This window comes from Prionailurus bengalensis, chromosome B4 (assembly GCF_016509475.1).
Source record: "Prionailurus bengalensis isolate Pbe53 chromosome B4, Fcat_Pben_1.1_paternal_pri, whole genome shotgun sequence".
In the NCBI taxonomy this organism is placed as follows: domain Eukaryota; kingdom Metazoa; phylum Chordata; class Mammalia; order Carnivora; family Felidae; genus Prionailurus; species Prionailurus bengalensis.
In genome coordinates, this window is record NC_057358.1 from 77,695,297 (window position 1) to 77,711,145 (window position 15,849).

The following is a 15,849-nucleotide window of genomic DNA, read 5'->3' on the forward strand; positions in this document are numbered from 1 at the left end:
CTCCCCGAGTCTAATGGTTTCTTCTCCCAAGCCTGCCTCCCTCCCTCCCCTAAGTCTGCTCCTCAGCCCCCATTAATGCTAGATCTTTAGAGACCATCAGCATTTCACACGGGTGGAGAACCTAAAAATGAATGCTAGATCTTAAGTCCCTCTGACCTGTATACCCTTGAGCTGAGGAGCTTCTTGGGGAGGTGTGTGCTGCGGGGGGGGGGGGGGGGGGGGTTGCTTAGCAGTCCCTCTTCAGAGTTAGTCATTTTGCCCTGTAGATACCTGGAGGACAAACAAACATGATTGGGTTAGATGCCGACCTGCCCTCTCACCAACCACTCCCGGGGAGGAGGGGGTGGAGGAGCTCAGTTTGCTTCTAGCAAATTGTACTTCTTGTAAGGCACTGGGCTGTACCCAGGGAGGCGATGTAAAAATGGTTGCTGGGATTACTGTAAAGACTGGGTGCAGATACTGTTCATCGCATCATCTGCCATCTCTTTACGAGGACTCACAGGGGAAACTTCTTTTCGTCTTAGTAACAAGAGCGGTTGCTCTCTTGAGGAGTGGGCAGCACGAACTAAATGAGCTGGTCATGTTTTCCTCTTCTCCTTGGATGTTAGAAAGTGTTGCAACCACCTTTGTGGTCCACCCCCGGTACTTTTATTTTATAGAATGCTTTTTTGTCTTTCCCTAGTTCATGGCTCCATTTTATGTCATGGTTACTAATATACTTCTGAGTATGCTGTGCGTGTGTACGTATTTACCTTTTTGTGTGCCTTTTATATATATCTCAACTCCTTTTTGAAATAAGTTCCCATACAACTAAACACATATTTAGGAGATAAGGCTACGGCGAGAGGTCCAGAGGTTCAAGGTCAAGGGCTGGGAAATGGGCACAGAAACCACAAAGGCCCAGGTTATTCTTGGTTCCTCTGGCTCCCACCTGCCTGACTTTGCCTGGAGGATACTGTTCACTGCTGGCTTCCCCCTGTAGCCCACAGTGAGGTTTCCAGACTGTAACCAAACCTCTGTCCACCCCTAGTGCCCAATCTTCCCACTCATCCCATTCTGTGGATCTGGCCTCCTTACCTCTTCTTGAGGCTCGGGTGCCATGATGTCACTCTCTTCTGGAACTGTGGAGACGTGAAGCTGATCTGGGCTCTACAAAAAGAAGAGTTCTGCTGGTTAAGAGGTGGATCCACCTCCCCAGCCTCTCCCCAGCTTAGAAGGGTCTTCTGTGCCCTACACTTTACAAGGGGCAAAGACAACACAAAGGGCAAACCGTACAGTGTTGTTTCACTATGGCCTGAGAGCATCGGGGAAGGCTTTACTGTCATGCTCTGTTACAGATCAAGAGACCCAGATTCAAAGGTGAAATGACAGGGAACCGGGTCTTGGGACTCCTGTTGTCTCCCTGATCAGACACTGTGTGATCCGTGTGACATGCGTCTGTATATAAATCTATGTGGGAGTCTAGGAGGGTATAAATGTAGGTCTTTTTTTTTTTTTAATTTTTTTGAACGTTTTATTTATTTTTGAGACAGAGAGAGACAGAGCATGAACGGGGGAGGGGCAGAGAGAGAGGGAGACACAGAATCAGAAGCAGGCTCCAGGCTCTGAGCCATCAGCCCAGAGCCCGACGCGGGGCTCGAACTCACGGACCACGAGATCGTGACCCGAGCCGAAGTCGGACGTTTAACCGACTGAGTCACCCAGGCGCCCCTAAATGTAGGTCTTAAAAACACTACCCACCACTTTTAGACTAACCCTCCTTGAGAACGCACTGCGGCTCTCACGCTGAGATGATCGTCGGCTGTGCCGGTTTGGAAAGGCCAAGTGGTATGATGGTTTCTTTGGGGAAGAGTTCTGGGTTCTGAGATGGGAACCCGAGGTACGGAAAGCCCTGTCCAGGAACTGCTAAGCCAGGGGGAGACCTTGGCATTCTAAGGTTTGGGGTGAATGTATTTTTTTAATTGAAATTTAACCTACACACTATAAAATTCACCTGCTCGAAAAGCAGGACCAACTTCTAACAGTCTGGGACAGCCACTTGGAAGTCTGTGGTTTCTCCTTTCAGGGATCTTTCTTCTTCTTCTTCCCTCCTCCAGTTCCAGGCTGTGAATTACCCCAAAGGTAATACTGCCTCCCAGAAAAGTACTATTCTTTCAGAGAACCTTCATTCTCTCTCAGGCAATTAAACAAAAATATGCCTCCTTAGCTGAGGACTGAGCAATCCCCCAGGAGAGGCTGGGAGTAAGGAAATACTATAAATCTCACACATAAGGAGGGGAGGAGCGGGGAGCAGGTTGCGTCCTATATCTCTTTCCCAAGGAGGACAGTGTTACTAGCGCATTCCTCAAAAATAGACAGCATCTCGGCCCCTATAATCGCCCCTCCAATAAGATTACTCCAAAGAGGCAAACCTGTTTTATCCGCCAGAGCCAAAGAGGCCATTCTATTGCTGACCCTATACCAAAATCATGTAATATGTTACAGTCACACTTAAATTGATCTTGGACCTTCCATGCCATTGAATTGCTCTTTGTGGTGCAGACAAGTGAAAAGTGGCTACACTTTACCCATTCAAAATCCCACGGTTAGCCTGCACTTATTCACCGTCCACAAGTCCTGCCTATTTCTCCCAGTCACCATAGCTTCCTCACACGAGAAGCCAACAAAGGGCAAGTTCTAGATCTTGCCCCGTTAGGACCTTCAGTGCCTCACGTGGATCAAGACCGAGGGCATAAGGGCGTTGACGACTTAGATGTTAGTACCTCAGGGGAGTCAGCGAAGCCCAGCTTCTTGTTCTCTTCCTTGTCTTCTATCTTCTTTGCCTTGTCAGACTCTGAAAAAACCTGTGGATCAAAGCGGACAATGTATGAGGAAGTCCCACGCCTTCACACCCTGGATGCTTTGTCTGTTAGCTGGTGCCCACAGTACTGGCATGGTGCCTATGTCCAGATACCAGGAGGCTCTCAAGGTAGCCTGGTCAGCCCTCAGTGAGGCACAGCCAGTCACGGGGTGGTGTGAACCGAGGGGCACCAGGAATCTCAGACTCCCAGATATCCATGTGATTCATGCCCCGGCCTCCTTCATTGCCCAAATGTTTCCTTTGGCCACACCGTTTAAAACTGCAATTTAGCCGGGGTGCCTGGGTGGCTCAGTCAGTTGAGCAACTGACTTCGGCTCAGGGCATGATCTCACAGCTCCTGGGTTTGAGCCCTGTGTCGGGTTCTGTTGCTGACAGCCCGGAGCCTGGAGCCTGCTTTGGATTCTGTGTCTCCCTCTCTCTGCTCCTCCCCCACTCATGCTCTGTCTCTCAAAAATAAGTAAACATTAAAAAAAAAAATTTTTTTTTAAACCTCCGATTTAGCCTTCGCTCCCTGTGCCTTCCCCTACTTAATTTCTCTCTAGATCTCTCATCAACACTAAATTGTAATTTACTTATTTATCGTTTCTTGCCTATCTCCCTTATTCTCCCTACCCCCTAGCCACTAGAATGTAAGATGCAGGAAGGCAGAGAATTTTGTGTTTTGCTCACTGTAATATCCCACCTCCTAGAAGAGTGCCTGGCACATAGCAGGGACTCAGTAAGTAATTATGGAATAAATGAATGAATGAATGAATGAATGAATCTCGGTGCCATCTAGTGAGGTGTCTCACCATAATCTTCTCTATAATGCACCTGACAGGTGATCATATATTCTTAGCTTTCAACAGCAAGGGACGGGGGGCTATTTCTCAAGGTGGCCTATCCTATTTTGGTTTTTGGAAGTCCCTGTGCTTCCTTCTCCCTATATTTGAAATGGGTTTTCCATATCATTTTTTAACAGAGCTAATCACCGCATGTTTACCTTATATCGATCCAAAATGTCCTTGAAACAAAAATTACACACAGTTCTGCCCTCAGAAATCTCATAGAACAAGTCAAATCTCTGTTTGATTATCATATAGCCTTTCCGTGTAATTTGAATAGAATACAACTTGATTTCCAGATCCTTTACAGAACTGGTCGCTCTCCACAGGTCTCTGTCTCTATTTTAACACAATCCTTTTCTCATCCACATCCTCACCTTTCAAAAGACCATCCCTTTTGCCTTACTTTCCCCTGTGAGTTCCTTCTTCTACGCCTCTCTCGTCACAGAAGATGCACCTTGGAAATTTGCAGATGCCATTTTTCTTACTGTAGTCACAAGTATGATGAACTGGAATGGGACCCTCCTCCCTGTCCCTACTAAAAAATGTAAAGCTCAGGGTGCCAGTTGTAGATTCTTTTTCTTTAAAAAAAATTTTTTTTTCATCTTTATTTATTTTTGAGAGAGAGAGAGAGAGAGACAGGGTGTGAGCAGGGGAGGAACAGAGAGAGAAGGAGACACAGAATCTGAAGCAGGCTCCAGGCTCTGAGCTGTCAGCACAGAGCCTGACACGGGGCTCGAACCCACAAACTTTGAGATCATGACCTGAGCCCAAGCCGGACCCTTAACCGACTGAGCCACCCAGGAGCCCCGTTGTAGATTCTTTACCTTGGGAAGTCCCAGAACTTGGGAGCAAAAGAAAGAAATGAATAAGAATCTGTTCATAACAATGATAATAATATGAGAGATAAGCCCTTTGCAGAAGTCAACCACCCTGAGAGTACAGGTCACTAAATTAGTCGCTATGAATCTGTGAAACGATGCTCAGGACCAAAAAGGTGTCCGAGAATATCCTCGAAACTGTGACCTAATGACAGAAGATCTTATCACCTGGGGCAAGCTGACTGTAGTAAAGGTGATCTACATGGAGGATGTAAAAGGGAATAAAGACTCAACCAGACCCAATCTCACCTCAGAGGACATCAAGGTAGGGGAAGTACAAAGTTCTTCTGGGTTCAAATTGCCGATGTTCTCCTTTTCTCTGGCCTCAGGAGTTCTTACTGGCTTCTCTGGTGGCTGGGGGTCAGGAGAAGCCTCCAAGAGGGCCCTAGGACTGGTGGGCGAGCCCTGTTCAGAGGCTGGAGGGCTGGAGGGGAGGTTCCCCAAGGAGTGCCTGGGGCTGGGAGTGGCTCTGGGCGGAGGCGGCCTATTAGGAGGTGCGGAGGTCCTCTGGACAGGGGCTCTCTTCTTCGGTTGTTCGGACCCTTCACTTGAGGTGCGGGTTCGGAGGACCACTTCTGGGGGAGATGAGGGCTGTTCTGAAGGGAGAAGGGGTCCGCCTGGTGATGGAGATGGGGAGCCGGGGAGCGCTTCCTCTTGGGACTTGCCGTCCTCAATGGTGGGAGAGGGCTGGGCCTGGGCGGGGCCGTTGCAAGCTGGCAGAGGCTCTTCCTCCTCGGAGGAGCTAGCTTCAGACTCTTCCACTTCTTCTTCCTGGTCTTTTAAGGGCTCTTTAATCTCAGCATCATCTTCTCGCTGGGCCAGATCAGATGCCAGCTCTTCTTCACTTGCTGAGATGGAGTCCCCTTCATTCTTCAAAGCAAGCGCAGAGGGACTGGTAGGTGAGGTGAGAGGGCTGGAGACTGCGGATGTTCGAACTGGGGAAGAGATGACTAAAGAGCGTCTGCTGCTGCTAAAAAAGTAAGAGCGTTCAGATTCAGAAGAGCTGAGACCTGGAAGCAACCTAAATACCCCCACGTAAATAATGATGCATGCACATCATAAGAAAATAGAACAAAGCCATCTAAGATATGGGAAAGCTTGGGGACGGCCAGGGTGGCTCAGTCGGTTGAGCGTCCGACTTCGGCTCAGGTCATGATCTCACGGTTTGTGAGTTTGAGCCCCACGTCGGGCTCTGTGCTGACAGCTCAGAGCCTGGAGCCTGCTTCGGATTCTGTGTCTCCCTCTCTCTCTGCTCCTCCCCCCGCTCATGCTCTGTCTGTCTGTCTCTCCTTCAAAAACATTAAAAAAATTTAAGACATGAGAAAGCTTGTATACTTTGCGATAATGCTTCTGTTATATGGTGCAAAAGAGGCTATAACATGTTATATATATCACGATCTCAATTACGTAAAAAAATATATAAAGAAAGCAAGACTGGAAAGAAACATAGCAAAATGCTGACAGGATGTTTTCTCTGGGGAAAAGATTCACAAGTGATACACAGTTGATTCTTGTGGACTCTCTATTTGCAAATTCACCTGGTCCCCAAAATTGATTTGTAACTCCAAAATGAACACTCACGATGCTTTCTTTTGCAGCCAGCCACGGACACGACGCGAGCTTTGAAAAGTGGGTGCCTGAAGGGCACTTTCCCAGCCAAGGTCTAACCAGGCAACCCTCCGCCTGGTTTCAGCTCTTACAACCACAAACATGTCCTTTTTGCCACGTCTCTCACAGTGTGCTTTTCGTTGGTGATTTTGCTGTTAGAATGGCCTCCCAAGTATAGCAGTAAAGTGCTTAGAGCGAGACGACTGTGATGTGCCTCACAGAGGAAAAAATGCCTGTCAGATAAGCTTCCCTCAGGGAGGAGTTATGGTGTTGTGGGCTAGGAGTCAACAACAAGGTGTCTTTCAACAGAAACACACACAAGAAGACAAGGTTACGTACTGATTGGCTGATGAAAATGCTAGGAGTGGGGTCTTATGGGAACCTAACTCGTGTCTCCCTTAGGAGTAATGGTTCAGTATTCGCTAATCCAGTGGTCACGGTGGCTTTATGGAACACAATGGCCATGAATAATGAAAACTGACTCTATGTATTCAGTAGGCCGGACACCGTGCCGAGTGCTTGTATGGCCAACGTCAGCTTGAGTCCTCCTCACCTCAGGGGCCTCCTATGTACTGTCTACAAACTGATTAAGCAACCCACAGATATTTACTTGACAGATACCAATTATGTTGGTGCAAGGATGGGAGATGGGAATAGGCAGAGAAAGAGAAAAACTTCGTTCTGGCCTTGTGGCAGTTTCTGATGTGAGATAATAAGCTGAGCGACAGAGGTTATTTCTAACACTGACATTCTAGGGTCAGTAGCTTTAGAGGCCCAGGACATAGCCAGAAAAAAACCACGTTTCCCTACGAGGTTCTGGGACATCTTGGTGTCAGTGATAGTAAGTTTCAGACAAATGGACCACTACAGAGAATTCTGTCTCTAAATGCTGAGAAATGGAGAAACAGAATTTTTGGAGCAAAAAGGGAATTCGTCTAGGAAATCTACATTGACCCTTTAGTGATGATTTGTAATCACTAAACAAATTGCTGTAACAGATTGCTAAATGGATAGTACAAATAACAAATGTGAGCCTGATGCTTCCTTTAAGTCCCAAGATCAGTTTCACCACCTCCTTTAAAAGTCTACCCTGACCATCCCTGCAATGGCAGATACTTACTTCTCTGGAATTCCTACTGGTCTCATTGAGTACTTATGTGTGCAAGCTTATATTGTTCCTTGTCTCCATGGGTACATTTTCTGTCCTTTCAACTTTTGGTAAATCACTTCAGGGAAAGGACAAGTCTCCTATGTCTTTGGGTCTCTAACTCTCAGCATAAAACCTTGTACGTAGAAGGAATCAAAGGCTTCAGAATGAGAAAGTGATCACATTCTGAGGGACCACTGAACTGCTTATGTTTACCAGCATAAAGAATGTATGAAGGCAATAGACAACACACACACACACACACACACACACACACGAGAAGAAAGTCATAAAATTGAGAAGATATTTGCAATGCATAGCATTAAAGTATTAATATGCAGAACAAACACAAAAAATACCTCCTACAAATCAATTTTAAAAAAGGGTAAACAGGGGCGCCTGGGTGGCTCAGTCGGTTAAGCATCCGGCTTTCGCTCAGGTCATGATCTCACAGTTTGTGAGTCTGAGTCCCACATTGCGCTTACTGCTATCAGGGCAGAGGCGGCTTCAGGTCCTCTGTCCTGGTCTCTCTGCCCCCTCCCCAGCTCACGCACTCACTCTCTCTTTCTCGAAAATAAATACACATTAAAAACATTTTAAGAAAAAGGTAAGCAATACAAGTGAAAAATGTGAAATCAAGGTTAAACTGGAAAGTCACAGAAAGGAACCTTAAACGGCCAGTAACACGAGAAGATGCTCAAGGTAACCAGCGCTTGTGGAGTGTGAATTAAATTGCAAAAATTCCACTTCATACCCATTAGTTTAGAAAACTAAATAGGGCTGACAATGTCATATGTAGCAAGAACATGGAGCACTGGGGGGCTTGTACTACTCCTGGTGAGTTGTAAATTCCAGCAGTCACTTGGGAGAGCCATTTGACAATGACAATCCCTAGCAAGGCTGAAGAAGCCCAAATGCGCAGACTACGACTCAGCAATTCCCCTCCAAATGTACACCCTAAAGAAACTCTTGGCGATACACACAAAGAGAAAATGCAAGATGTGTCCGCTGTAACATTATTTGTAATAGCAAGAAACTGGAAAACAACCCAGATGTCTATCAGCAGGAGGACAGAAAAATAAATTGCGGACAGCCACACAACAGCATCCATCACAGTCAGGGGAAAGGAAAGACAAGAGCTGGCAACACGTAGCAACAGGATAAACGAATGTCACAAACAGTATGAAGAGAACAGAAAGAAGTTGCAAAAGGACACGTCAAGTATGATTCCAGTTTATAAAGTTTGAAAACATGCAAAACGGTATTTTCTGTGCGTGCGTGTATGTGTATAAGAAAAGTAAAAAGACACGCATGGGAAAAAGAAATACGAAATTGAAGACAGTGGTCACCTTTGGAGAGGGGGCAGGAAGAGAAAGTGAGTGGGGAAGGGACACCGTGTGCTTCAATAATACATATAATAGCTGCTGATTTCTTAAATCTGGTGGTAACTGTATGGCTATTTATTGTATTATTCTTTTTTTATTGTATTTTTTTATACCGTTAGTGATAGCTGAAATATTTCATACAAAAAAAAAAAAAGAATTTATAGGAGGCATAATACAAACAACAAAGTGGGGCGCCTGGGTGGCTCAGTTGGTAAGGGTCTGACTTTTGCTCAGGTCATGATCTCGTGGTTTGTGAGTTTGGGATTCTCTCTCCCTCTCTCTCTGCCCTTCCCTCCCCTCTCCCCCCTCTCTTTTTCTTGCCTGCGTGTGCACGCGTGCTCTCTTTCTCAAAATAAAACCAAAAAACAAAAAACCAAACCCAAACTCTTTACAAAAAACAAGTAACAACCAACATCATGCACATGACCGTGAAGGGAAGGCCAGGACCGGGGATGGAAATGGGAGTGCTTCGAGTGTTCACAGGACAAGGGAAGCAGCCAAGAGTCTCAGAAGTTGCTCACCTTGATACTCCCTTCACCACAAAGACCTTGTTGGAATGTTGCTTCTCCAGTTTGCTCATCACCTCGTAGAGACTGTGGTTCAGCTAGAGCCAGCAAGAGAGACGGTTGCTAGCCAGAGGGAACCTGAGACTGGCGTATCCCTTCTCTTCTCCCTTTCAGACAGTTCCCCAGATAAAACCTCCCCACCCTTAACTATAAAACTCCTCCTCATCTCTTTTGCACTAGTGTCCAGGGTCCTGTCCTGCCACCCCTTCTTCCTTGACTTGTCTGTGTCCTAAGTTCTGTCTCTTCCATCAGACTGGCAGCTCCCTCCCTCAAGGCTGGGTCCTTGATGTCTGACGTTTGATTTGAGGTTCTAGCTTCTCTCAGGTAATCCAGGCAATAAAAACCCATTGTAATATTAACGAGGCAAACCATGATTTAGCTCAAGAAACTGCGGGCAGGAACATGTGGATGTGTGCACGAATTCAGTTAATGTCGTAATAGCAAAGAGTCTTGGAATCCCAGGACTAGAAAAGACCCCATGAGGTCATGTTGTGTGGCTGCCTGTCACTGCACAGGACTGGCCTTCTCCATTCACGCCCAACTACCTGAGAAACCGACCTGTGTTTAAACACCGCCCTCCTTGGGGCGCCTGGGTGGCTCAGTCGGTTGAGCGTGTGACTTCGGCTCAGGTCATGATCTCACGGTCTGTGGGTTCGAGCCCCACGTCGGGCTCTGTGCTGACGGCTCAGAGCCTGGAGCCTGCTTCCGATCCTGTGTCTCCCTCTCTCTCTGCCCCTCCCCCGCTCTCACTTTGTCTCACTCTGTCTCTCAAAAATAAATAAATGTAAAAAAAATAAAAAATAAAAAAACCCACCGCCCTCCTTGCTCCCTAGCAACAGATGATAAAGATTTCCACAGCCTGGGACTCCTGGCTGGCTCAGTCGGTAGAGCATGTGACTCTTGGTCTTGCGGTCGTGAGTTTGAGTTCTGCATGTGGCACAGTGTTTACTTAAAAAATAAAGGGGCGCCTGGGTGGCTCAGTACGTTAAGGGGTTCGTGAGTTCGAGCCCCACATCGGGCTCTCTGCTGACAGCCCAGAGCCTGGAGCCTGCTTCCGATTCTATGTCTCCCCCTCTCTCTGCCCTTCCCCTGCTTGTGTGCGCGTGCTCTCTCTCTCTCTCTCTCTCTCAAAAATAAATAAACGTTAAAAAAAATAATAAATAAAATAAATAAAAATAAAAGATTTCACAGCTTGGTTCCCCATGTCAGCTATTCCTTCCAAAGGCCTACCTCCTTTATTCATCTGAAGCTCAAGTTTGGCTGCCATTATTCAGTTGTTAATGGAGATGGGGAGGGGCCTCTGAGGTTGTGTACAGGTGCTTTAACCCAGTTCAACAATGTCAGTCAAGTGCTATTATCTCCTCGTGAGAAAAAGGTAAAAACCCATGCTGCCAATATCAATATTTAATGAGCTTATGTAAGTTAGGGCTACTTTCACATTTCCTAGGAAGACCCACCTAGCTGTCCAAATTCGCCAAGATGTTTCTCACCTTGCTCATCTCCCTGTAGAAGACATCCCTCAGGTTGGAGATGTTCTGGAAGATGGTCACGTAACAGCCAATACGACTATCAGGGGTCAAAAAACAAAAACAAGACCACGTGCAGGTGAGCGATGGTAAAGGAAGTCTTTGAGATACAAGGGAGGAGCTTAAGCCAACACCAGTGGACACGAAGAGTCCTCAGAGAAAAGCACCCTGCACCCTAGACTCAGGATGTGATCTGGATTTGTCAGAGTGAGGCCAGCAGCACACTGGGCTCTCAGAAGAGTGGGAAGGTGAGGGGAGACACTTATCGGCCCAGCCTGATGCCAAAACATGAGACCTCTAGGTGCATGAAGCTATCTTGATCCAGGCCCTTTAGGTACTAACGTAGATATGAAAGTACTCTAAAGACTTTTTAAAGTGCTGTAAAAATATAAGGCCATACCATTATAATTATTATCATAAATAATTATTCTTTCTCATTGTGCAATACCTGGGCTTCGATGAAGCCGAAGGCACACTGGCAGAATTCTACTGTGAATGAATGGGGGAAATTTACATTTAAAGAAACTGTATGAAATTGCAACGCTATTTAAATTAGGAGTCACATAACTGGTGTCTTAGAATACGTGTAGTGATTAAAAAGGCTCCACCAGGGGCGCCTGGGTGGCTCAGTCGGTTAAGCGTCGGACTTCGGCTCAGGTCATGATCTCGCGGTCCGTGAGTTCGAGCCCCGCGTCGGGCTCTGTGCTGACAGCTCGGAGCCTGGAGCCTGCTTCACATTCTGTGTCTCCCTCTCTCTCTGCCCCTTCCCTGCTCATGCTCTGTCTCTCTCTGTCTCAAAAATAAATAAACATTAAAAAAAAAAGGCTCCATCATACAGAGACTGATATTAAGTGGCAATATAAAATACCGACTACAGCTGCCATTACAGCCTATCTCGTACAATGAAAAGTCGGACACAAAGACAATTTCTACTCAGACGCCTCCTCCCAATGTGAGAGATTTACGTCTACAACGTGTTTACCTCCTGTGAAGCAAAGACATCATTAATAGAAATAATCATCCCGTGGCTTAGCGTCTCCATCGAGCCGGATGTTCGTGAGCCAAGCCGGCTTAAGACAGTACACACCGAGGCACGGAACCATATACTCCTGGCTCGCGTGATGACGGCCATCTACTTGCCAAGATCGCTCCTGTCCAAGAAGCACCTTGCCTTTAAACTGGAAAAGCTGGCAGGGCAGGCGTGGTTAGCTCCATACCGCCGGTGAAGTAAGCAGGGTCTGGGGCAATAAGGCAGCTTGCCTAATGTCACCCAGCAAGGCAGTGGCAGGGCTGAGGCTACACATCCCACTCTTGCACCAGAGCTCAGGTGACACGTTTGGGTTGCCAGGTAACCTGGGCCTCCAGCGGCCCCGGGGGTCCAGGCCTTTTCTGAAGGTCAATCATTACCTGTGATACAGAGCAGGCAGTTCCTCCAGCAGTTCCTGGTTCAGGTCTTCAAACACACTCTGGGCTTTGTTGAACTCTTCCTCTGCCTAGGGGGTGAAACAGACAGGGCCGTTGCCCTCAGTCCCGGGTCTAAGGCTGGAGAGGCTGTGCCTCCTTGATCCTCTGCGGCTTTTCAGGGACTTCCTGGGAACCGAGCCTCTCTTTCCCCAGACCCGTGCCCTCCCAAGCCATGAGTGTTTGACTATCGTGAGAGCATTGGTGTCAGGGAACACAGGATTTCCTTCAGGACACGCTGGATGCTGGATTTATCGTTTCTTAAACACAGCCTGGCCCAGCGGGAGGACAGGAAGGTTTTATCAGGTTTTGTTTTTTTTTTTTTTTTTACCTTGGCAGTCTTGGCCTCATCTTTCTTCTTGGCATTCTGCAACGCCTCCAGGTGGTGTCGGGCACTGTCATAGTCCACAAGTTTCCGACCCCGCTTGGCAATTCTTTCCTAGCCCAGAGGTAGGAGAGAGGCCTCGAGAGTCACTTTTCGGTGGCCAGGATGCAGGTGACAGAGTGTCAAACACAGAGGCACGATGACTGGGTCCTATTATCGCACTGCACTTTCTAACAGTTTTGTGCCCAAGGGATCTCCCTCGCTCTTTGGAAAGAATGGGAATTCTCGGGGCAGGGGGGTGGGCAGAGTAAAGGGAAACCCTACAGAGCATGTGGAAGCCTGCACTAAACATCACTACTTCCTATAAACCCACTAGAATCTGGTTCAGCCTCCAGGAGACATGGCCTTGAGAATCTAATTAAATTCAAAGTCAGGGGTGCTGGGTCTTACTCCCAGTGCTGCCACTTATTAGCCCCGTGATGGAGGGCAAGGTATGTCTCTTTTGGAACATCAGCAGCCTCATCTGCCCCTACGGTGTTATTTGAAAGCTCAAACGCGGACTATAAAGTGCTTTGCAAATCCTGAAGCATAATAAAAATGGTAACTTGTTATGTGCACTGAGAGACCGTCTACTCAGTCTCATCCAAACTACATATTCAATCATGGATTTTATTTTATTTTATTTTTAATTTTTTTTTAACGTTTTTATTTCTCTTTGAGACAGAGAGAGACAGGGCATGAACGGGGGAGGGTCAGAGAGAGGGAGACACAGAATCGGAAACAGGCTCCAGGCTCTGAGCTGTCAGCACAGAGCCCGACGTGGGGCTCGAACTCACGGACCGCGAGAGCATGACCTGAGCCGAAGTCGGCCGCTTAACCGACTGAGCCACCCATGCGCCCCTCAACCATGGATTTTCAAAGGACTAGTGATGATCTGGCCCAGCTTCCTACTGAACACGTGGAGCTGCAATATCCCAAATAAGTAGTTTACCAATTTCTGCTGGAACAGAGAATGGACAATTCCCAACTTCACAGCAGATTTCATTTTTTGAAAGCTTGACGACAGACTGAAGTCAGGACCCCTCTAATTTCTCCCTATTAATCTAAAAGCAGTGCAGCGCCTGACAGAGTAGATGTTTAACAAATAGGAGTTGGGGCGCCTGGGTGGCTCAGTCGGTTGGGCGGCCGACTTCGGCTCAGGTCACGATCTCGCGGTCCGTGAGGTCGAGCCCCGCGTCGGGCTCTGTGCTGACAGCTCAGAGCCTGGAGCCTGTTTCCGATTCTGTGTCTCCCTCTCTCTGATCCTCCCCCGTTCATGCTCTGTCTGTATCTCAAAAATAAATAAACGTTAAAAAAAATTAATAGGAGTTGAATGAATAAATGAACTCTAACTCTGCTTTCTGGAACAGCTTAGAAGAGGTTGCATCCCTCTTTTACCTAGCAGACTTCCAAGTATCGGATGTAGTTATCATGACTCCTCCAAGTTTCTTCTTGTCTACAACATACAGATGGGCTGGGTTTTTTTTCCACAAGTAAAAGGGATGCCCTGACCTAGATCTAATTCAAAGACAGCTCCAATCTTCTTCACCCAAATCTAATGCTAAACATGCCTTCCACACACCTCTAACCTTCCACCTTAACCTCCCGTCTGACCCCAGGCTTTTAATCCTCTTTCCTGAGCTTCATTCCCGACTGTGGGCTCAAACTCTATGTAGGACGTTTACCCTGTATGTTCTCTAACTTCCAGGGCCCACCCGTGACCCATCCTTGACTCTGCAAACCGATTACCTTGATCTCACTGAACTGGGCTACGTAGTTTTCCATGGTTCTCACTGCCTGGTCAGCTAATTTCTCTTCGTAGTCTTCCCAAAGGAGATCATTGTTCTGTGGGGGCAGAGGCAGAGGGCAGTGGTGAGGGCCCCACTTCTCAGCAACAACCGCCTACCAGGGGAAAGCCCAAATTCTGCCTGCCACAGACTTCCTTTTTTGGAGCGCTGTATTTAGAATATCACGTGGGGGGGGGCGCCTGGGTGGCGCAGTCGGTTAAGCGTCCGACTTCAGCCAGGTCACAATCTCGCGGTCCGTGGGTTCGAGCCCCGTGTCGGGCTCTGGGCTGATGGCTCAGAGCCTGGAGCCTGTTTCCGATTCTGTGTCTCCCTCTCTCTCTGCCCCTCCCCCGTTCATGCTCTGTCTCTCTCTGTCCCAAAAAAATAAATTAAAAAAAAAAAAAAAAATAAATAGAGTATCACGTTGGGTTCCGGTGAAGAAGTCAGGTGAAGGAACAGCCCTTCCCCCAAGGGGCTGCCCTATAAGACAATGGACGTACATTCCGGGATTAAGAACAAGAAGAGATGGTCAGAGTTTTGGACTCTAGAGCTTGGAGGACAGGCAAATTGGGGAGCACAAAACTGCATGAAGTGAACTTTCAAAACCAACCACTTGGGTTTTATGGAACGGAAACTTCCGTAAGGTTTTAGGAGGGGGAGAAGGGCAACAAGGGAGGAATCCGTAGACTAGGGAAAACTTGTTTTGACCTCCATAGTTACTGCTTTTTGCTACCGCCCGTGGCCGAGGCTACATAAATGAACGATGCGGGTTGGCTCCTTTGTTTATCCATTTGCTGGGATAGAGAAGCAAAGATGAGGCTGAGATGAGGGCAGGAGTCAGTGCCAGAAGAGGTGTTTAGCCCAAACGCTCTTACCCCTACGATGGCCTTCAGCTCGTCGTGACCGTCCCACTCGTTGCTGTAGATCTCCTGCAGGGTTTCTGACACTCGTTTTGAGCTTTCATGCATCACTGAGAGGAGAGAAGTCACGTCTACCATCATAAAGTTTCCCCCAAAGTAGGCTGGTATAATCATACGGGTGGACAGGCAAAATCAGTGGGTCTACTTCAGAAGGACGCAGACCAAGAAGGTTTGGGTTATCCGTGAGGAAGGTTTGGGTTATCCGTGAGTTGCTCTTGCTCTGCCCACAAGCCCCAGGACTCAGGGGCAGGCAAGTAAGCGATCAAACGCCTGAGAATGGTTGTTTTTCTTTCCGCGCTCCGACTTCTCAGGAGCTCGAATCCCCTGTGCTACGCAATACCCACCTTTGACGGCGCTAAGGAAGTTCTTCAGGTCCTTGTAGAGCTTCTGGCCTTCTGCCTGAAAGGGAGAAGTGCTTTCAGTGACTGAACAGATACGTTTGGAAAGACGCCTTAGAGGTCAAAGTTGAAAAGTAGGTTCAAAGCAGACATCAATCCTGGAATCCGCAAATGTTATAAAT

General features: G+C 47.5%; 1 protein-coding gene across 4 annotated transcripts in view; it reads right to left on the minus strand.

Annotated features, from left to right (window-relative positions):
* Positions 1 to 133: 133 nt before the first annotated feature.
* BIN2 (bridging integrator 2) overlaps positions 134 to 15,849 on the minus strand; it is a 34,475-nt gene continuing 18,759 nt past the window's right edge. For 3 of the 4 annotated variants that reach the window (XM_043563943.1, XM_043563946.1, XM_043563947.1), the window contains 11 exons: positions 15,674 to 15,728; positions 15,285 to 15,379; positions 14,372 to 14,467; positions 12,590 to 12,697; positions 12,205 to 12,290; positions 10,762 to 10,837; positions 9,227 to 9,309; positions 4,815 to 5,535; positions 2,763 to 2,843; positions 1,078 to 1,149; positions 134 to 270 (listed from right to left, as the gene is read on the minus strand). In XM_043563943.1, coding sequence (XP_043419878.1) covers positions 247 to 270; positions 1,078 to 1,149; positions 2,763 to 2,843; positions 4,815 to 5,535; positions 9,227 to 9,309; positions 10,762 to 10,837; positions 12,205 to 12,290; positions 12,590 to 12,697; positions 14,372 to 14,467; positions 15,285 to 15,379; positions 15,674 to 15,728 — 1,497 coding nt within the window. In that variant the 3' untranslated portion in view covers positions 134 to 246. The remainder of the gene's footprint in view (positions 271 to 1,077; positions 1,150 to 2,762; positions 2,844 to 4,814; positions 5,536 to 9,226; positions 9,310 to 10,761; positions 10,838 to 12,204; positions 12,291 to 12,589; positions 12,698 to 14,371; positions 14,468 to 15,284; positions 15,380 to 15,673; positions 15,729 to 15,849) is intronic. The other variant, XM_043563944.1, reaches the window with a different exon arrangement.